At 38.1% G+C, this 22,784-nt stretch overlaps 1 protein-coding gene and 1 long non-coding RNA gene across 3 annotated transcripts; both read left to right on the top strand.

Moving 5' to 3' along the window:
• The first annotated feature begins 154 nt into the window (after nt 1-154).
• On the top strand, nt 155-14,624 carry LOC111582993 (DENN domain-containing protein 11-like). Its single transcript, XM_023291892.3, has 9 exons — nt 155-929; nt 4,358-4,457; nt 4,699-4,857; nt 8,879-9,035; nt 9,149-9,287; nt 10,472-10,603; nt 10,728-10,878; nt 11,687-11,755; nt 12,868-14,624. The coding sequence occupies exons 1-9, from the start codon at nt 542-544 to the stop codon at nt 13,061-13,063; spliced, it is 1,491 nt and encodes a 496-aa protein (XP_023147660.1). The 5' UTR covers nt 155-541; the 3' UTR covers nt 13,064-14,624.
• A 1,593-nt stretch (nt 14,625-16,217) lies between these two features.
• Nucleotides 16,218-18,553, top strand: LOC129347833 (uncharacterized). 2 transcript variants are annotated; one of them, XR_008600113.1, is made up of 3 exons: nt 16,218-16,345; nt 16,963-17,121; nt 18,059-18,553. It is a non-coding gene; the product is annotated as an uncharacterized LOC129347833 (long non-coding RNA). The 2 variants fall into 2 exon arrangements; XR_008600112.1 differs by lacking the exon at nt 16,218-16,345 and having other exon boundaries at nt 16,671-17,121.
• The last annotated feature ends 4,231 nt before the right edge of the window (nt 18,554-22,784 follow it).

The raw sequence follows: 22,784 nt of genomic DNA, 5'->3' as shown, positions 1-22,784 counted from the left end.
ATAAAGTACATTTGAATAATCATTAGTGGTAAATATGTATATTAGTGGTTTTTAAGATTCTTAGTTTTTGGATTGTCAGTGCGCCGCTTTATAAAAACACAAATCTTTGCATCGAAAGTGCGAAGGAAGTAAAAAAAGCTTCACCCCGACGATGTGCTGCAGGCTGCATTCAAGAACTCAAAACGGTGTCGCGTTCAGAAACGTTCGAGAGCTGCTCCGAGACAAGGGACTGTGACAATAAAGTGCGAACGTTTTTGAATGTAACTCGCATCAGACGAAGGAGTTGCCCTCTCTCTCAGCAGCACCAAATTTATGATCACCGGAGACCAGAAAAGAATTTAAAGCTTCGCGTTTAAAGCTGCTGCACGTAACGGTGATTTTACAACATAATGCGACGGTTGTGAGCAGTTGGGGGGAAAGTTGAGGATGCGGGGATCCCACTGAGGTGTGTTTATTTTATCCGCGGATGGACCTGGTGCCCGTCGGCTGAGCCATCATTTACGAGCCGCGGTGAGACTGACGAGGCGGGACCGCCGACAGGATGGTGGAGCGGTCGGACCGAGCCCCTCTGCTGGACTGGGAGGAGGTTCCGTCCGCGGAGAAGCCCGGCGGCGGTGCTGCTCCCACGGCTCCTCACGCTAAGGACCGACTGTCGAGCCCCTCCAACAGCCGTGCCTTATCAGGATGCTCTGGGTGGAGCAGCGGACCGGGGGGTCCCACTCCCATCAGGGCTGCCTCAGACGGCTGCGGCGCCTCGCCCGCGACCTCCAGCGCTCCGGCGGGCTCGGATGGAGCGCTGGTACCCGCCGAGGTGGAGCATCTCTCGGATGCAGGACCGAGGGAGGTGTCGCTGGAGGAGAGGATGGTGAATTGGGAGGAAAATGACCAGATTGTGTCGGTCTTTGTGGTGACATTCAACACTAGATCAGGTAAAAAAAAAAAATGTGCAAAATGTGGTTGCTATATTGAAGAAAACACAAAAGATTCATAGAAAAAGGGGATGATTTAATGTTTCTAGCCTGGAAATTTAAAAAAAACACGACTCCTGTCATGCCAAATGCAAACAGCTGATGTGTCAGACGCCCTGTTCTCCTACAGGTGTGGCTTCTCTGACCTGGCCATAAGTTTAGAGACATCATTAAAAGCCCTCCGCAGCCTGGACACACCTGATAAAATGTCAGGATGTGATGGAGATCAATCAGCTGGAGGTTTGTGCAGAGGAGGTCCATGCATTTTTAATGAGGGGCATGTTGGAGACAGGGTGAGCCAGCTGGTTGGAGGACTGATCGAGGATTTTCGGTCTCAGGATGATGGAGAAAAACTGATCTGAACACAGCAGATTGAAATCAGGGTGGAGCTGCAGAGGCGCTTTATGATTTTGCAGCATGAGACCAGGACAATGGGTTAAAATGATCAGGATTTTAAACATATATCAATATCTAATTAGTGCCACCAGGTCACAGAGCAGCTTCTGCAGGAAATGCCTCAATCTGAAGACCAGTGAGATCAATTGCTCGCCTGTACAGTCAATACTGTTGCTCTGTCCACTAATGAGCCCATACCATGTTTCCTCATTACTGGAATCAGGTTTCATAGGTTAAAACACAATAATATATACTATTATAATGCATTAAGGCTGCACAATATTGGATAAACTGGGGTGTACAACATGCAGGGATTTCACCTGAACAAGCTTGTCTGGAAATAATTAGTCATTCCAAAATGATTGGGGGGATTTTATAAGGGAGTGCATCTGCATAAACAATAAAAAAAATCAGTGAAAAACAGCTGAAAAAAGCCATTCATGTCGTGTAACACCAGCAAAGTCATCCAAAATAGTTTCTTTTGCTTTGGATGCCTTTCAGATTTGGATTTGCAGAATTCTGTAGTGTTGATTTAAATGCTTGTAACAGACAGAGTACCTGTTTCTGATCAATTCTGTAGCTGAAATATTTCCATACCATTGATACTGCATTTATTTATGCAACCAAATCTTGTAGTTTAGCCATGAAAATGAATACCATGCAAGGTTTCTTCTTGTATCAAGCTTGATGTGTTTGCCTCACTTCACATTACACAACCTGCAGTTTGACTGTTGCACATGTGCACATTGCAGTGCTGTTGATGAAATTAGATATTGTGCAGCTCTATCATGCATTTTTATTTGCAATACACTACATTAGACACATCTGTGCTATTGTACATATGAGACAATGTGCTTTTATTTAGAATAATTTTAATGAAAACTGAGATAAAACACAAATGGCACAAAATCTTTTTAACACACACATGGAAATATCAATAATTTGCACATTTAAATTTCACTCAGATGTTACATCTGCTGTAGTGTGACTATACCATATGGTAAGAGTGTGCATGAAATACATGTAAAATTTCACAAAAACATTGTATCTTGTGTACTTTAGGCAATATTTGCCTCCTTATTACACATTTTAAACCCAATTTCTGCTCATTTAAAGGGAATATCAGCTCTAAAACACAAGATAAAAGCACTTTGGACACTTTAAGTGGGAGGTCTGGGATCCTCCCAAAGGAAATTTTAAGTGTCAAGTACTTCATTTCATGCCCCAGTCTGAGGCTACTTTCTGCATCAACTTATGTGAAAATGTTTTCATTATTATAATAAACAATTCAAAATATAATGGAAAATATGTGGATCTAAATAGATTTTTCACAACAGATTAAGTGATTGTATGAGCTCATAATTTATATTAGTATCTTTTTTTGCAGTAAAAAAAAACCTCAATGCTGAAAGAATAAAAAGACCATTGGAGAAGGCATTGTTGCAGCTATTAGTATAATTTCTGCAGTTTTTGTTTCTCCTGCAAACCACCTACAATCTACATCAGTGACCAGTATTTATTACCCCAGAGTAGTTTGTAAAGATGTCATTATTCACTGGAAAGATAAACATAATTTAATTAGGAAAGAGTAAAAAAAAAAAAAAAAAAAAGAATGCATGCCTAGATTACGATATAATTATATAATTAAATAACATGTTCTGTGAAATCCTATGAGTACATTTTTAGATTAATTTTGGGGGGAAAGGCGGAAAATGACTATTTCATAGACCTGCAGAGCTTAAATATTAGGAACAACAAATTTAAGCACCAGTTCAAAACTATAATTTATTTTCTGTAGATCAACATTTCTCATTCAATATTACTTCGGCATGTAAATATATGTTTAACTTTATTTGTCCTTTTCCTTGTCCTTTTTTGTTTGTTTAAATGTGCACATGGCAACTTTTTCCCATCAATTAGAATCTCATTTTAATCATTTCTAATAATAAACATAAATGAGGACGTGTCCATTGCACTCCAGTCATCCAAAATCTACATTTATGTTTGTCTCGAAGTGGTTTGAAATCCCTCAGATGCCATTCTGACAAAAAGTTTTTTTCTTAAAATTTAATTTGAAACCTTTTTTTTTTTTTTAGCATAAATGGCTGAAAATATATGAACAAGAGACCCTGGAAATAGTTCCTAGACTTAAAAAGTTAAACGAAAAGTTCAGATTCAACAGGCCTACTTCACAATTAGATGACTTATTACCATCAGATTAGGATTATTTGTCGTTTTCCATCCATATTAGTGGTTTATCAGGCTGGCAGAGTGAGTGATGGCATTTTCTGTGAGCAGGTGGAAGCAGGTAGATGAATAGTGACAAAAAAAGACAAGAAAACATAGGATTGTATTGAAAAGTAGAAGTGGTTTCTGATTAGAAGCTCAGATTATGTTGTAATACAGGTGAACAGTGTCCACAGCAGCTGTAGCAGAAATTCCCTCACATAATGCTGAGACATAATTCAGATTTTAGGATAATTCCTCACAAATTTTCTAGAAATCAAAAGAAGGCAGCCTGATTTTCTTTAAAAAATTACACATTGACATTTTCCCCCCAGCAGTGAGCCTTTTATAAGACATGAAATCACTTTAATAGGCACTTAGCTCTGCAGGGCACTCGAAGTTAAACACTTTAAGTCAGTACCAGCTGTCAAAGTGGCAATAAAGCATCTTTGGTGTTCAGCTGCAGGTGTCTTATAATCTCCATCCAAACCTGCAGCTTCAATTTGACGCCCGATCGACTCGTATTTCTGCAGAAACTCGACGGACTGATGCTCGTATCTGATGATAAGGCTGGAAGCTACACCGTTTGAGTCACTGTCTCAGTTTTTTCTGCTCCTATCAGAGAATATTTGCTCAGCTGTCGCTCCAACGTTCACCCGGCGCATAATGAATTCAGAGGAGTTGTTGTTTTGTGAAATGACTGTCTGGTCCTGTAGCAGTGTTTGTCTGCTTGTCTGTGCTTTATTATCGTCTCTGCTGTTTGGTAGGAAACATGCTGGAGTGGTGTCTGCCCAAAGACATGGACCTGGAGGGAGTCGAGTTCAAAGCCATCGCCAGCGGCTCCCACCGGGTCACCACAGACTTTATGTAAGTTTGTGCTCAATTTCAGCAAGTTCTTCAGCTGCTTTACCGTCCGAAGGATGCAACCAAGCAACAGAGCAGAGGAGGCTAGTTTCCAGTATTAGGATGCGTCCCCATGTCCTCGTCCTGGCAGGACACAGTGAAAGAAAGTGTTGCCTAGTGAGAGAAAAAAAAAGCTCAGCCATCTGGCAGTGCCTTTGCTTTTCATGACTCATGGCCTCAACTGTCTCCCTCCCTCCTTCCTCAGATACTTCCGTAAGGGCTCCTACTTTGGCCTGGCCTGCTTCGCCAACATGGCTGTGGAGAGTACGGTGGAGAGGGGGGCGAGGATGAAGTCTGTAGGGATCCTGTCGCCTTCCTACACTCTGCTCTACAGATACATGAGCTTCCTGGAGCACCAGGTCAGGTAAGAGTTACTATAACACACTGGTCTACTTATTAGAGTCCAATTGATACTGAATTTCTGGGGCCGATTTGATTTTAGGGAGTAAAAAACTTCCCACAATGATAGATCAGCTGTTTGTGTATATTTACTGGGATAAGAGCCGATAAAGGACATTTTCAACGGACTGATATTGACAAGAATTAAGCCCAGTTCTGTTTACACTCACTGTCACACATGTTTGAATACTACTTATTATGTACAGAAACAATAATCCATGGTTTAATAATATAAATTTAGCATACTACTTAATGTTTAGGTGTTCATATTGCTAGCAGAGCTGTAGTCACATAATGTAGGCTGCATATGTGGCCATTATGTAATTATATATGCCACTGGAATTTATGAACAACGTCCTAATTGATCCTGATGTGTTTAATTGTGTGTGCACTAGTCAGAGGTCATTAAGCGTCACAGAAGACTTTGTCATGGTGCCCCTTTACTAGCTAAACCCCTGCAGTACTCTCTGCTCGCCAACACAGAGCTACCTGCAGTTTCATGTACATATATATATGTGTGTGTGTGTGTGTGTGTGTGTTGTATTACAGTTTTTCGTTTTTTCATCAAACATTCGGAACCAAGAAATGTAATGAAAGTAGTATATTTTACAGTTTAGGAACAAGCTTTATGATATAAACTCACAATAAACTTTACTCAGACTGTAATCTCATAAATTATTTTTTTTAAATGAAAATGTCAACTTAAGCAAAAATATTTAAACAATTTATAGATTAAGTTAAATAAATAAATAAATAAATAAATTTTAAAAAAAAAAAAAAAAAAAAAAAAATATATATATATATATATATATATATATATATATATATATATATATATATATATATATATATAAAAGAAAGCCATGTACTAGACAGGATATGTTTAGCAAGTTACCAACAAACCTTATTGTCCAAAATGACCGTAAACTTCACGGTGAATATCATACCCACACATTAATTTTTTCCTATCAAATGTCATCTTCAGCAAAATATCACTAATGTAAAATGATCACAGGTTCACTGATCTATCTATCTATCTATCTATCTATCTATCTATCTATCTATCTATCTATCTATCTATCTATCTATCTATCTATCTATCTATCTATCTATCTATCTATCATCTATCTATGTATGTATCTATCTATCTATCTATCTATCTATCTATCTATCTATCTATCTATCTATCTATCTATCTATCGATCTATCTATCTATCTATCTATCTATCTATCTATCTGTCTGCTACAAACTTTCTATTTATCTTGTATAAAAGCAGACTTTTAAATTTGAGCTTTTATAAAAATGCAATGACTGAACCTATTCAGTCCTACTGAAAAATAGACTCCAATTTTAAACAGCTATATACATATACATGTATATTTGTTGTCATTTCTTATCATGTAAGTGCTGGTAAGATTTTCCTTTTGAGGACACTAGAAACAGCTTTAGGGGTGTTAAAAATGCCTTCCCAACACTGGATAGGAACGGTTTTAGTTTCAAGTCACAAGTAAAGTGGTGAATAAACTAAAATTGTGACCAGGTGATGGCAGTGGATGAATAGAAGTTCATGGTAATACATTCAGAAGCTGTTGCAGACCAAAGTGATGAAGCAACTATGCATAGAATCACAGCATGGAAACTATTTAAAAAAGGTAATTCACATATGTTCTACATACTGACTGCTCTTGGTTATGGTGTAGGACTAATTAAAAGGCTTTAAATAGTTAAGTTAGCATCTCTCTTTCCTTCTTTTCCTTCCTACAACACCGCTCTTCCATGTTCTTTACACACCACCTAACATTAGTTCTGGTGCAGACGGTTTGAGTGTTTCATCCTGATCCTCGTCACACTTCCTCCTCGGCAGATCTCTGAACACAGCTTTCTCTTTTTTCCCAGCTTTCCCTCCTCAGTTTCCACCCTCTGGCCTCTGCTGGCCTCCAGTCATGCAGCGGTCATGCTTCTTACTCATCATTCCCCACGTAGCTCGCTCCAGATTCCCCATCTGCTGACTGCCTCCGTAGTCTTCTGTTCCTTATGTAAAGGCCTCGCTGTCGGCCATGAGGTCATTAAGATATTTAGCAATTTATGGACGCTTCTTGTTTTTTCTCTCTCTCTGTTTTGTGTTTTCTGCTTATTAGTTTTGCAGGGAAACTTCAGAAAGCAATGATAAATGGGAATGTTTCTCAGCTGAGCATAATTGCAGCCTAAAAATTCATGAAAAACAGCTTAAATGTGATAAATCTATCATTCGGTAAAAGCCCGCACCGTATCCAGAGCAACTAGAAATCCTACCTTGAACTTTATACTCGAACAGATGCACATTCCACCCACAAACCTTTTTATCATGTGCAGCTTCGTATACAAATCTGTGATTACAGTCTGTAACCTGCTTGATGAATTCACCCTTTAAGGCCCAGTGATGAGATTTATTGCTGAAATGGCCGATTGATTCATTGACTAACAGAAAATGAATCCACAATCAATGCATTTGAATTATTTATCAGCCAAAAATGTCGAATATTTGCTGGTTCTGGTTTCTAAATTGCAATTACATGAATGTAATTTAATAAAAAAATCAACAAAAAATCTGCAATCTGGTTAGTTACATGTCATGACTAATAGCCAGTCAACACTAAAGGATAAATATTGAAAGTTTCCTTTTATTTTAGTGTTTGATAAACATAAATTAACTAGAGAACTTTTAATGAAGATTCACGTTAGAGTTTGTTTAATTTAAATTTGGACAACAAAATTTAAATTTTTACAGAAAATACTGGATTTTAGGTGCTGATGCTGTTAGTGTACCTGTTTTTAGGGAGTAAAAAGTTCAGATATATTGACTGATATTCATTATGTGTAATTGTAAACATACATATAAATACATCTAGTATGTTAGAGTTAAATTGATTCATTAATGAAATGATGAGACAACACCCAACACATCTTTGGCCTGCTCTGGGACTACAGGTGGAAATTAGCACTTGTGCTATAACCTGGCATAATGCATCTCTCCCCACGGGGCTAATGTTGTTTGTGCGCTGTCCCATGAATCAAATAAATAAATAAAAAAAAAAAAAAAAAAAAAAAAAAAAAAAAACACCGTTTATGAATTATACCATTTTCCTCCGATTCTGTGACATAAATCAAATTTCCACATACGATATGAGTCAATATCAGCCAATAATATCGACCAACTAATATATCAGTCAGGTTTAGTTCCAAATCTCAGATATAACTTTCACTTAATAATAGTAATAATAGTCTATATCTGTTTTCTTAGGTGTTGATGTTTGTTTTTTGACTGAAAAGCTATAATAAAGTACAAAAAAACTCCTTCAAAGAAGTCAACTCAACAAAAAGATTAATAAAATAATCAGATGGATCATTAATCAATGTGGGAGTTAACTGCAGCACTAATCAGATCTTTGCATCCATTTTAAATAAGAATAAATCGTGCAGTTTTAATTTTAGTCTGGGTCAGTAGAATATTTTTTCCAGTCCGCTGCATATTGGTAGTAGTGTGTTGATGGTGGTTTCCAGTCCACAGACTAATTCATTTGTGTAACTAAGAGCTTCAGATGATCATTTGTTACACAATACAGTATCTGCACTAATTAGTGGCTGTTAGCCCCATGTGCTCCCCATTTTATTACCTACATTTTGAAATCAGAAAGGCTCTTTAAACAAAAAATACTTATTATTTTGATGCTTTATTTTGGGAAGTGCATGCATATACAGTGTTTCAGTCATTGCCCTGTACACAGTGAAACTTCTCTGCTGGGCTGAGCACCAGCTGTACATTTATTTGCAGAATGTTTTATATTTACATGTGTTAAAGCAAGCTTGCTAAGCACTGGCAGTGTGCAGATTTGTTGGTCGGCTGGTGGCTCTCTAATGTTGTGCATCATTTCTAAATCTTTACACTTTGTAGGTTTGAATTTCTACCTTGAACAGCTCTTTCTTTATCATTCTACACCCTCTCCAGGCTCCAGCTCCAGTCTCCAGGCCACTACTCCCCTCTGGAGGCTTTCTATGAGGACAAGAGAGCGCTGCTGCCCCCCGGTGGAGATGCTGTGGTCACTGCGTGTCCAGCCAACGCCTGGGGAGCTGCAATCAACCACAGCATGCACCCTGAGATGAAGGTTGGAGACACCTTTCCGTTTTTGTCCTCCGAGCGTGTAAATGAGGATAGCTGTGGCTCTGTTTTTACGTTTTCCTGTGCTGTAACGTCACACGTCCCTGTGTTTGGATGCAGATCACCCACCCGGCCGGCTGCATGTCCCAGTTCATCCGGTTCTTCGGCGAGCAGATCATGGTGTTGTGGAAACTGGCACTCCTCCGCAGACGCATCCTCATCTTCTCTCCTCCACCCGTGGGTGTGGTCTGCTACAGAGGTGAGGAACATCTGGATAGCCCCATTTCAGACACGCACCTTGTTCTGGTCATCTGACAGCAACTGAAAGTGTCGATTTCAAGTCTGAATGCACATCTTGGCAATTTTTCTGTAAAAGTCAGGCCGACAATATTACTAAATGGGACTTAATAGTATTTCTGTATCACTTAGAACACGGCACAAGCGCTTTAAGTGGTGTAAAGTGATTTAAGGAAGCACCAATATTAGTCCAAAAACAGCACAGAGACACTTAATAGATAGTTAATAGATACTTTCTTACTCACTTTGCTCTACAGTTTCAAATCTATTAGGCTATAAAATGAAATGTACCACAATAATAAACCTTTACTGCAATAAAAATCTAAATTTACAGCTTAGATTAATAGATAAAATAAAAAATGAATAGATGATCGATAAAAATATAAATGTAATTAGTTTTTTTCCACTGCAAGACGTCAATAGGAGCTGAAGTTTGTCAGTTTGTTGTTTTCAGCTGTTTAGAGCTATTTCCTCTGAGTTTATTTGATACCTGCAGCATTAGACAGCACTAGGATCTAGTAGTAGCTTCTGTAATTTGGTGTAATTAAAACAGTTTATTTAATCAGCTTTTTAAAATTATTTTTAAATAGTTTTGTTTACGGCCATCCTCAGATTGAGTCCTGAGCTTTTGTATTCACCATTAAATAAATCAGAAATAACTTGAGCTGCTAGTTATTTGGACACTTTATAAGCTGGTTTTGGTTTAGGTTTATTCTGTGTTTGCATTATTATGTGGTCTAATCTTGTGTGAATGACTAGATTGCCTTTAACGGATTGATGAAGCCAGCAATGTTCCATATCTCGTGTCTGTAAAGGGCATATGAGGTATTTCCAAAAATATTTGCTTTCTGGCTGATAGAAAGATGAAAAGACAAAATTCCTCTGTGTTGAATCTCAAATGATCAGACACTGAAACCCAAAATGTTCCTTTCAAAGCAGCTAATAAATGATAATAAATCCCATTAAATCGCATTCACAAACCAGCGTCTTCCGCTAACTGATTAACATGAGTCTGGGGGTTGTACGTCACAGTCTACATGCTGTAGTTAATTTCCAGCTGCATCAACCCACACATCACCTGCAGCGTCGTCGCTCTCCTTCTCCCGCACTCATGCATCATGTTTGTGGTTTCCACCCCCTCTTCAGTGTACTGCTGCTGCTGCCTGGCCAACATCTCCATCCCTGGGGTCGGCGTGGCCGTGCCCGAGTTCAGGCCCTTCTTCTACGTTAACGTCGCCGACATCAGCGCTCTGGAGAACGAGCTCTCCTACGTGGCCTGTAGGTGGACCCTCCAAACATGTTGACATTTGTGAAAAGAGCCACTAAAAACAGAAAAGTCAGTCAAATGCACATCTTTTGCAGGCCTCAGTATGTTGGTTCCTGTGTGTTTTTGTGTGTTTAGGTACTACTGAGAAGATCTTTGAGGAGAAGAAGGATCTGTACGACGTTTATGTAGATAATCAGAATGTGAAGACCTACAGAGACGGTCTGAAGCCTCTGCTCCGCCTCAGCACCGCCGACAGGGAGAAATATCGCAAGTTAACTGAGCAAAGGTATGTAAATCTGATAGCAACAGGGCTGCTATGTGCACTTTAAAGACAGTGGTGTTTTATACATATCCTATTATCATCAAATCTCATGGAGTGATGCTTTTTTTTAGTAAGTTTTGTCTAAGAGGAGGCCCTCAAACCTCTGATTCAGTAGATTATCAGTCCTGCGCAAAAGTTATCCTCTTCTAAATGTCTTCCTTTTCTTTTTTACCCCAAAAAATGTGTTCCAGTTGCATTCCTAAAATAGTAATCGGGCAAATTGCTGCAGATTTTGAATCATTTTTAGCCACATTAACAGTAGTCGTCTTGTCAGGCCTAAACTTTGCCCACAAATTTAATTTGCAAGCAAAAACCTGTAAAACAAATGACTCTGCCTCAGGTGGACTTTATGTTAAGTGCTAATTAGTGGGAAATATCAACGAAGGATTAACAAAACGGAGAAGAAAATCAGCTGTAACTGCAGGAGAGAAACAGTTGAATCTTGACCAGTCGATCAAAGTAGACAGATTGGAATCACATCATTACTCTTATTGTTACCATACATATTAAGTCATAGTAATCCTTGTTATGAATGATATATCTAAATATCTGTTATTGGCCTTTCTTGATTACTAATAATAGATTTCAGATCAACCCTGAAAAACCCGTATTAGCTGATTCAGTCCTAATATTACCATGCATGCTCAAAGTACTGCTATACCTGCTTATAGTCATATACAGTCTTCATGCCTGCACATAGGCACAGCTGGACAACTGCAAATATTCCTCACAATGACAGATAGATATTAAATGTGTGTTTGTGTTTGTTTAGGCAGATGCTGCTGTACTCGCAGGAGGAGAATGGAGACTGTGTGTCCAGTGAAGAGGATCTGTTTATTCTGTGAGTACACAATGATGCATTTAGTCAGTCTGTTAAATGATAACTAGCAATGATTTTCTCCAGTCACATTTTTACTCACTGTGGGTTCGTTTTTCACTGCAACACAAAGTCCTGCACATCTATGGAAACAGAACAACCATGACTAGAAGTATAGAGAACTCAGAAATGTCTTTTGTGCAGTATGACAGTTAAAGTGCCACGAATCCTAATGAAAAGAAAGAAGACAAAACTGAATTTTTAAGAGCATTTAAAAACCTGGAATGACTATGTCCATTATTTCTAAATGCCAGTTTCCCATACTTAACATTAATGGTGTCTCTATATGCTGTAGATATTTTACTGCATACATGTTTAGTTTATTTCCATACTTGTCCCCTATCTTCTGTGTGAACACAGCCTGCAGTTCAGTTCATTTTTTGCAGAATTTGGGAAATGCAAACACTAGTTTTTGGCAGTGTTTAAATGTGGATGAAATGACTCACTCCAGAGGGTTTACAACAGATTCCCATTGACACACTTACATAGTTACAATACAAGTTACATTTCTTGGATTATTTGTTTCACAGAAGTTGAAAAAAATGGCATGAACATGTAAACATTTGTTCAAGTGCCCATAGATGTTACCAATACTGGTAAATAATAAATGGTCACTCTATATACTATAGATATTTTATTATCTAATTTTTAAATTGTTTAAATTTGAGGCATGGGTTTGGTTTAAATCTCCAACAGAACTGCAAGGTAGAGGTGAGTAGTTCAAGAATTAATTGGAAAATTCCAGACATCCTGTGGTTCTGTCTGTTTTTACACTGTCTAGCTCTGATAAATGCTGTAATTCTGGTGTTTTTTTTTTTTTAAGGTAACGTGCTTTTCAAACCTGCTGGCAGTTTGTGGGGTTCAGAGGATTAAACTAAATCCAAAACTTATTGAGCCTGAACAAAATACCCTCAACATCCTCCTCCTCTAAAACTAGTTATTACATCTCACAAAGGGCACATTTGTGCTGATTGTCTGCTTCTTCCATAACACCACTGCTAGAGGCAACCTGAACAAATAGATGTTAAAAATGAATAACATCAGTAACAAATTCACCTGTTTTCTTCACCCGAAAGGTTTTTCCTGGAGCAGAACAACAGGATCTTCCAGACCCTGAGCGAGGTGGCGGGCAGCACCGACCCCACGGTGACCCAGGAGAGCGTGAGGGCCATGGGGCTGGATCCTCACGGAGACAGGCTCTTCCTGCTCCACCTGCTGGAGATCTATGGATATGACACCCTGCTGGTGTCCGAACAGCTCTGCTGCAGCTGAGAGACCTCCGGCCGTCCCGCCTTTCATCAAACGGGGCTGATTCGCCTTGAACCAACTCTGAGTGCTGCACTACTGACTTCTATTAGACTCCCTGAGCCTCCAGAAACTCCTCTGAAGTTGTTTTTTTTTGTTCTGTCTCCATGTGCTTCTCTCTGTGGTTCTGCTCCTTCACAAGCAACGATACATCATGGCCTCATGGAGATACACTCGCCCTTAAGATGGATGGATTTCTTTTTGCAGAGCTGCAGTGTTTCAATCCTGAGCCTCCAAACGTCGGATTGATTAGAAAATAGTGGCACAAAACTGCACTGGGGCACCTGTTAGAAGATGAAGCAAGAGATCTGGAGATTTCAGCCAACAAAATGTACTGAAAATGAACATATGAAAGTCAAAGAGAGGTGGACTTGCTGTAAATAATCCTGATTTTATTCCTTTTATGTACTGTGTGTCAGCATATGTGTGATTTGGAGCCCTTTTCTCTGCCGTTGTTGCTCTCCTTGTATCAAGTGCTGGATTAAAACATCCAACCGTCGAAGCCTCTAACGTCAACATCAGGGCCTCCTTTTTGTATCTGTGCTAACAGGTCAAACTGCCTTCGTCTATGAGACTAATCATCACAGTTAAAGAGGCATTTAATGCTACAGACCATGGATGTAGCCCACTAATTCCATTTTAGGTGATTCTACAGATCACATGGAAATAGAGGCATGTTGAAACGGTGGATTTGCACCCAAGCAGTGTTAGGATTTTTCATTTTCATTTCACTTCAACGCAGAGATTGACTGAATTCACAACTTCAGGTGTTTTCCTTTAGTTTGTAGATATGAGCTTGATTTTTTTAGCAGCTAATGTGTGCAGAAGAGATGGCAGAACAAACACAATTCTACAACATTTAAGCTTTGGATATTTTTCAAGCACATCCCAACAGCACATAAGATAATTTAGCTCCAGGAAAACAATGTTGTGTGTTACAGTCAATGCATAAGTGACAGATGAAGAAGAAACACAAGATTTTTTGGCTGTCAGGGATGAAGAAAGACTCTTGAACCGGCTATTTTTATAACTGTATCATATGACAATGTGAAATTGTGTTATTGGAAAGAAGCAGCAGAGTCTGCAGCTTTACGTGGCTTTAAAGCAACTTCAGGTTTGATCATGCTCACGTCATTTTAAGATGCAGCAGTTTTCAAAGTGCTGAAAAGAAACTTCACAGTGGAGTCGTAAAAACGTCGCTCCAGATAAAAGATAAAAATGTTTCTCCATAATGCTGGCTGAGTAAATAAGCTGTTTCACCACATCAACTTCAAAGCTGAGGAGAGTTCGACTGATGCAGAAGAAGTCATTTTGGGTTATTAAAACGGTTTCATCTCGTAGTTTTGTGCAGCAGAGCAGCTCCATTGTTTGCAATATTGAAAGCACCATCTGCAGCACATGTAGCAGAGAACGTATCACAGCTGGGCGGACGGCGGTGCAGAGTCAAGTGTCACAGTCGCTAGTTTATGAAATATATTTCTGTAAAGTCAATAAACAATGACCCCATCCTTTTCTGTTTTCACCACTACATCTTTGGTTTTTAAGTATTGTATTGACTAGTACACATACAGCAGATGCAGAACAAAAAGCATTCAAGCTGCGTTTTCTGACCGTTTTGTTTCTTTTAGCTCTTCACCAGCACCTGAGCAGAACAGCTGCTGTATATTTCACCTGCTAGTTATTTGACTTTCCTTACCAGCCAGCTGCTAAATTTGTAGATCTGTTGTTTAGTGCAGTTGGTTTAGCAGCCCCATTTTGTATTTTGTGTAAAACTGTTCACAAAGTTGGTACAATTTGTAAGATTGAACTACACAATAATGAAGACAAAAACCAGGAGCTGTTGGTGAAAAAGAACAAGAGGAGACACTTCAAGTTTCTTACGAAGAGGAAGAAGACTGGGAGGACCGAGGAGAAACTGGAAAAGAAGAGAAAGATAAAGAGATGAGAAATAAAAAGAAAGACAAAGAAGAGGGAAGCGCTGGAAAGGAAATAGAGTTTGTTGCTGGTGGCAGAGGAGGAAATGAGGCTGCTGGTTGTTCAGGTAAAGGACAGCTAAAGTCTCCTCCTCATTGTCACTCTTTTTCCTTCCACCCTCGCCTTTCTTATTTATATAGCATTAAAGAAGTTAAATAAAAATAACTAGGAATGTCTCCAAAATGGCTGAAACTTTTCTCAAAATAACACAAAAAATGTTTCTAAATAAATGTCCAAAAGGATGCAAAAATTGCACAACAACCAGTCCATAGTGATTCATATTTTCCAAAATGAATTGAAATGTGGCCTAAATGACATAAATTGTCAAAGATGACTCTAAACTAGTCTCCAATGGCATAAAATGGTCGCAAAAAGGTTAAGAAATTTTTCAAAATTACATAAATCTGTTCAAAATGATGCAAAAATTGCCCACTATAACAAAAAAAGTTTCGAAATTTTAAATCAAAATACTTTAAAACCATAGACTGAATATACAGTCTGTGTTTAAAACGCTCAGAAATTGTGCACATTTACTTAAAATTTGTCAGAAATAAACCAGAAATAGGGCAATGTTGCCTCATAACTAGTCTCAAATGACTAGTTCTACCTTATTTTAATTTAAATAGAATCAGTTGAATAGGTTTTAAAAGTAAATTATGATCTCACTGATCATTTGTGTATCACTGGAAAATTCTGTCTGCTGTAAGAAAAAAAAACAGAAAACTTCTGCAGAGTTGCTGCAAACTTCTTTGTAGCTGAAGGGAAAGTCGGACACACTGTTCCCTCTAAACTGCGCGCGTGTGCAATTGCGCACTGCTGACACGGTCTCCGTGCACAGAAAATCTGCGCTGCGCACAAAAAAAATAAAAAATCCAAACTAAATTGTAAATAAAATAAACACGTAACAATTCATTCTGTGCTATTTTTCAGTGTGAGTCAGTGAGTGACCGGTGACTGGCTGCTGCAGCCAATGATGCGATTCACATACGTATTTACCATAGACTGTATATAATGGTATTTACGCAGCTAATCAACGTCAGGCGTCCTTATGTGGAGCCACCATTGTTGTCATAGATATGAATGAGTAGATAGAACACGCCCCTTTGAGCTGCGTGCTACAGCGAGGCTAAGCTAGTGGGAGCAAAGTTTCAGTGCATTCCCTTGATGTAGACAGCGTGAAAACGGAAACAATAAGTATGCCGGCTCACTGTGCTGCATACAATTGCACACTACATCATACGATTGAGACAAGGAAACTTGGAATGACTTTCATTGGTAAGAATAGTTTTTGGCTCTTTTTTCATTATGAAATCTTGTTGAGAGCTTCCAGTCTATGAGAGCTAACTAGTTAGCCACTAGCAAAACACTAATGCGAGCGAGCAGCTTGACAACCAAATACCAGACGATTAATAGTAGCTGTAGTATAGTTGTACAATCAGTAGTAGTAATACTAAAAGTACAAGCAGCAGTAGTAGTATAAACAGCTGTTAGAGTCGTAGAAGTAGTATCAGCATTTGTAATAGTATTACAAGTTGTAGTAGCAGTGCCAGTATCAGCAGCAGTAGTGTACTAGTAGTAGTCACATTGCTATTATTACTACCACCAATACTACCAATAGTAGTTATAAAGCCTAACTCATGTATATCCAGATTACCATCTATGTTCTTCCTCCAAACCCATTTTATGATTGGGATTACAGGCAGTTCTTTAGGACTGCTCTCAAATAATTGAAATGTTACTAAACAAGGTTATACTTATCAAATTAAATAGCTCTGGTCTCCAGTATATTGGCGAATTCGGTTCTTTGTACTTAATTTATTAGCATGATTTCTTTTTAATATGTTGTGTACAGACTTAATTACTTCTCTGTCTACTTTTGTTACTCCATGTAGGTTTCCCAGAGACTATGGGTTGAGGAGGAAGTGGAAGTTTGTCGGCTTAGACCTGGTGTCATTCCATCAGTGTTAAACTTCCCGGCTCATCTTGGAAGAGTATGTGCCAGAAAGACCACGACCAAGCAGCCTTGAGATCTTAGGCAGCGTCTCCCTGAGGTGGGTGTCGATGGTGTTCACGGTCAGGTTTGTGGTAATCCTGTCAAAAAAACAAAACAGAAAAAAATCTAGATTATAAATCAACATGTAACCAAAGCACTCTGTGTATAACGCCATAGTATAGGATGTAGTTCAGAAAATGTCAAAGTATAGTATGCTTTACTCAAGAATAACATAGTATGGCCTGTAGTTCATAGTATAGCATGTTGGCAAGAAAAAAAACAAAACATAGATTATTGTGTGGTTCAAAAAGCGCAAAATGATAGGATGTTGCCTAAAATTGTCATGTATGATATGTGGTTCAAAAAATGTCATAGTGCAGTATATTGTCAAAATAGTATGTTATTCAAGAAAACATCAGAGTATAATATGTCGTCTAAAAAATACCATAGAATAATATTTCATTGCACAAGAAAAAGTATAGTAACTTTTAAAACTGTTCAAATTCTTATATGTTGCTAAAAAAAACCCAAAAAAAACTAAAACAAAAAAACGTCACAGTAAATGTCAATTAAAAAAGCCTATAGTATAGTGTGTCGCCCAACAAACATCATAGTATAGCATGTCGCTCGAAAAACGTCACAGTATAGCCTTTAGTCCACAGCTGTCAGTAGGTGAGGAGCAACACAAAAACAGTCCAAACGCTGGTTTCCAGAGGGTTAGATGAGAATTTATTTGAAAGAGTAAGTTTACAACAACACATGTGAGGGGGTTTAAAAACAAATGGGTGTTAGTAAAATAAAAATAAATAAACAGAACTAAAAGTGAACTTCATGTTGACATTGATGGGCATTCCAACCAGGAACAAAGTAAAAGATAATCAATATGAAAAAAAACTCTTCCTGTTCACCTCTTAAAACCCAAAAACACACCGCAGTAGCACCCTAAACTAAAACTACCAATGGGTTCCCTGTTTTCCTTTCTGAACAATTCAAAGGTCCCTCTCTGTCTCCCCACACATCCACCAACCACTGGAACACATCTCCAAAGTTCTGCTGGGCCAGCTCAGCTTCCCCTCAGAAGAAGTGCCGCCACCTGCCAGATGAAGGAGCCTTTTGAGAGGCAGCTGGCATCGTGATTGGACTGTACTTTGGTCTGTTCCAATCCAGCTTCAGCTCCAGAGACAGCAGGCGGGACGAGTCAGCGGAGGCCGGATGGACGAAGACATGCAGCTGAGTACAATCCAGAAAACAACAGAGGAGGAGTGCAGCGGCCCAGAGCCAGAACAAACAGAGTATGTCTCTTAGAAAACATCATAGTATAGCCTTTGGTATGAAAAAACGCCATCATATACATCATATATTGTACAAATAACAAGTCAAAGGAAAGAGACATACATTGTAGAATTGTAGTAATTGTGGGCTGACTGATTTACTGATTATCAGTATTTTATTTTTTACTGATTTACGGTAATAAATACATTTAAAAATGGTGCTACTTTGGCTCTGAACCTTTATCTACCTGTGGTCGCTCTGTCTTCTGGAGTGATTTGATTGGTTATACGTAACGAATGAAACTCCTTTAACATCTGTAAACAAAACAAAAACGTATCAACAAAGTTTTCTGTTAGAGTTTGTGTACTTCTAAGTTTAACTCAAGATTTTAAATACTTTCATTTACTGCAAATGAATATCTACTCCAAATGTTTCACTAATAATCATTATCAGCCTTAAAAACCCACAAAACACCCCTTTATACTGGACCACACTTAGTACAGTCCGGTTCCCCCTTCTATAAATCTGCTTGGAATCTTCCACTTCCTGTTTGTCAAAGTGGCCTTCTACCTGGACAGGTTTTATTGGAGCTCATGCAACAAACACTTTGGGTAACTGCACTTTAATATGGATGGATGACACTGAATTAGAGTCTGTTTTAATGAGACTGAGTTAAGATGTGTAGCTCTGTCATTAAATAGGAAATTATTTCTCAGAATTCACAGAGAAAAGTCTGAAATGTTTGCTAGGTTAGCGTCCCACATGTTCTTTGGCTCAGCTAAAGGTAACTCTCTGCAACTTCTGGATCTCTTGAGTTGCTTGTTGTTAAATTATCTTGCTAGAGGTGCTGAAGCTCAGAAAGTCTGAGATGTTTGTTCAAAATAAGCTCATTCTCAAGTCTTCTCTGAACTGTCCTCTTTTGTTTGAACTTTCCCTAAACTTATGAGTTAATGACAGAGCAGCACATCCAGACTCAGTCTCAATTATGTAGAGATTAAACTTCAGTGTCATTCATTGACGTTAAAGTGCAGTTTTTCAAATGTTTGTTGCACATGCTCCCGACCAAAGCAGTCCAGGTGGAAGACGATGTGAAGAGAAAGCTCCAGAGGATGAATATCACACATTTACATTGGAAATTAATGTCCTTTAATTAGACATTGTCATGCAAAAGTTGGATTTCCCTTTGTTGAGTGCTTTGTTGATGTTGGTTTCTAAATGTTTTTTGACACTCGGCCCAAAAGATTAAAACCTTCTACGGCTCACAAGCTGCAACAATTCACACATTATCAACTATCTTTCTGACTAAACTAAGATAAAAAGTGAAAAACTGCCTGATTCCTGCATCATGAATGTAAATCTTTTTGGTTTTTATGACTGTAAACTGAATATATTTGGGCTTGACATTTTATAAACCAAAACAAGAAATGAATTACTGGAGAAAACAACAGATTAATGGACAAAGAAAATGTGTTTTCTAACATATATGGCTGAATTACTACATTACAAGATACATACAATTTAAATTCAATTTTATTTATATAATGCCAATTACAGGTCAAATTGTCTCAAGATGCTTTATTTATTTATTTTTTTGTCATATTTAAAATATGACAAAGTAAGAAATTTAAACCTCTTGACTAATCCAATTTATTATTTAGTTTTTAAGAGACTAATTGACAATTCAAACTTTCTCCACAAAAACTAATAAACATGAGGTCAAATAGAAGGAACAGTTTTAAATACTGCAGTCCCATGATGACAAGAATAAAGTTTGTCAACAAAAACTAAATCTGCTGGTGGATTCCATGAAAGTCCTAATAAAGGATAATAAAGTGTGATACTAAAGGTTTGTGGTGCTAAAAATCTCAAAGTAAAGATATCGAGTTGACCATCTGGATGGAGGTTGATAAAAGTTGACCTTCTTTCATTTCTCTGGAGCGACTCCATGGATTTTATGGATGGTGGTTAAAGACCTGCTCTTCGAGTGGTCTTCCTTCTTGTCGCTGTAAAAAGTCAGTCCATCCTGGCCGACTTCAACACCTCTTCATGACAACTTGTTCTGCCTCCGACCTGGTGGAAACTCCAGAAACTCGGGAAAACCTGTCGAGACTCGAGGAACTCATCGAGACTCGAAGAACTCGTCGGGCGGGGGAAGGTGTGGTGGGTGGTGGGGGAGTAGAGGGGGGAGGCCGCCACCCACCTCCCCGCCTACTCTCCGCCCTGACTCCACCCAGACTCCGCCTTGGCTCTGCCCATGTGGTCACTTCAGGAACTACGATGCCAAAGGGACGACGAAATTATTTCTTTTCATCTGATCTGTAGCTCAGTGAGTTAAGGATTTGCCTGTGGAGCTGCAGGTCGCTGGTTCAAGACCAGACCCTTCTTAAATTTTATCAAAATCCTGACAAAGACAAACAAAGAAAAAGGCCAGTGGTGGGTCTTGAACCTGCGACCTTCCACTTGGTAGTCCTTCTTCTTATCCCCTGAGCTACTCGCTCAGATACTAATTCTTCTTTTTTTTGCGCATTTATCATCTATTTTTTGTCATTTTCGAGTTTCTTTTTTTAACTCGAGTCTCGTCTCGACCGTTTTTCTCAGGAGGTTGGACTTCAGCCTTTGTGCTGGAGGGTTGAACCCTCAGTTCCAAGACTTTCCAAGCCTCCACACCTCCCGAGTCCTCAGGACCTGAGCTTTCACACAGTCTGAGGGCTGAAATTTTCTAAGTCCCACAGTAGTTCTCTGTTAGATTGAACTTTCAGACAGCCCAAGGACTGATATCTTCTAAGTTCCTGAGTAGTTCTCTGTTAGTTTGAACCTTTCCACAGTCTGAGGACGGAAATCTTAAAAGTTCTTGAGTAGTTCTCTGTTAGTTTGAACCTTCAGACAGTCTGATGACTGAAGTTTTAAAAGTTTCTCAGTACTTCTCTGTCAGTTTGAACTTTCTGGTGAATAGAAGCCTTAAAACTTGTGACCATGAGTCTTGATTTCACATTTAGACCATCCATCTGAGTTCTTCTCAGACCTTCACCTGTGGGTTTTTTAGAAATCCTCAACAAACTTTGATTCTCTTCACTGAACAGTAAAGTTTGTGGAGATCAGAAGGTAACATTAGTTTGATCAATGCCTTCAACTACTAGTAGACTTTATCTGGAAAGCAGTTTTCTGAAATGAGTCCTTAGTAAATCTATCCACAATCAAACCAAGAACACAGAAAGAGGAAATGTTTGAAGAAACAACTTGATGTTTTCGTTTCAGACTAGAAAACGCTTTAAGACCTTTATCTGTTTATGCTCTTTTTCATCCTTTTATTGTCTCTTCTGTTTAACTTGATCTTCTAAAGTTTAACTGGTGTCTTTTCAAATGTTTTGTCTTTAGTTTGATTCTTCTTAAACGTTTAGTTTTGCTCTTTTCTCACCTTTTATTCTTTTCTAATGTCTGATTTGATTTTGAAATGTTTTGCTTTTTAATGGTTAATTGTTGTTTTTTCAAATGTTTTATTGGCTTGTTTGAAAAACTACTTTTTCTTTCCCAATGTTTAATTTTTTGATTAAATCTTTAAGGTTTTTCTTTTTAAATGTTTTACCACTTTTTAATGTTTCATTTTCTTTTTAAATGCTTCATTGTATTTTTTGATTAATTCCTATTTAAAGTTTTATTGTCTTTAAGATTTAATTTTCGAATTAAACATTTAATTTTTTGATTAAATGTTTTGTCTTTGTAAAGGTTTAATAATCTAATTAAATGTTTTGTATTTTTTAAAAAATGTTTAATATTCTTCTTGTTTAATTGTATTTTTTAAATGTTTAATGATAGTTTATTTCTTTAATCTTCTTTTTCTGTCAAGATTTTATCCCTAACCTTAAAAATGAAATAAACCCTTAAATCACAGTGAAAATACTTCTGTTGTCACAATCATGAGTTAGTCAATTATTCAGTTTATCAATTCAGCTTTATTTGTTTAGCACCTTTTACACAGATGACAAAACTAAACAAGCAAAGAGAAAAAAAAACTATGCTAAAACTATGATTAAAACTCAAAAACATATTTAAAAAAAAAAAAAAAGATTTAACATGGTAATAAAATATGTTGTGTCCAGGGGATGGAGGGAGTTTATTGAAGTCTTTTTGGGCTCATATGGGAAATCATTTAAAATATAAACTTGATATTCAGTCTAAGGAAACTGCAGAGCGACAGAAGAACCAACAATATCTCCTGTTTTCTCCTTTAATGAGTCGACTCTTCTTGTGCTTTCAGACCAAAGAACTACAGACTCTTCACAACCTGCTCAAACTCTTGGTACAGGACCTCACCACACGGGTCAAGAAGGTTTCCATCTCATTTCTACTCTGAAGCTCACCTTCTCAAACTGCTGACAAATGTTTCTGCTGCTCTAAAGTCTGGTCTCCAGAACTTCCTAAAAACTCTCAAAGTCTCTTCTGCTGCAGGTT

This window comes from Amphiprion ocellaris, chromosome 21, assembly GCF_022539595.1.
Source record: "Amphiprion ocellaris isolate individual 3 ecotype Okinawa chromosome 21, ASM2253959v1, whole genome shotgun sequence".
Classification (NCBI taxonomy): Eukaryota; Metazoa; Chordata; class Actinopteri; family Pomacentridae; genus Amphiprion; species Amphiprion ocellaris.
This window is presented reverse-complemented; position numbering and strand designations above follow the sequence as displayed.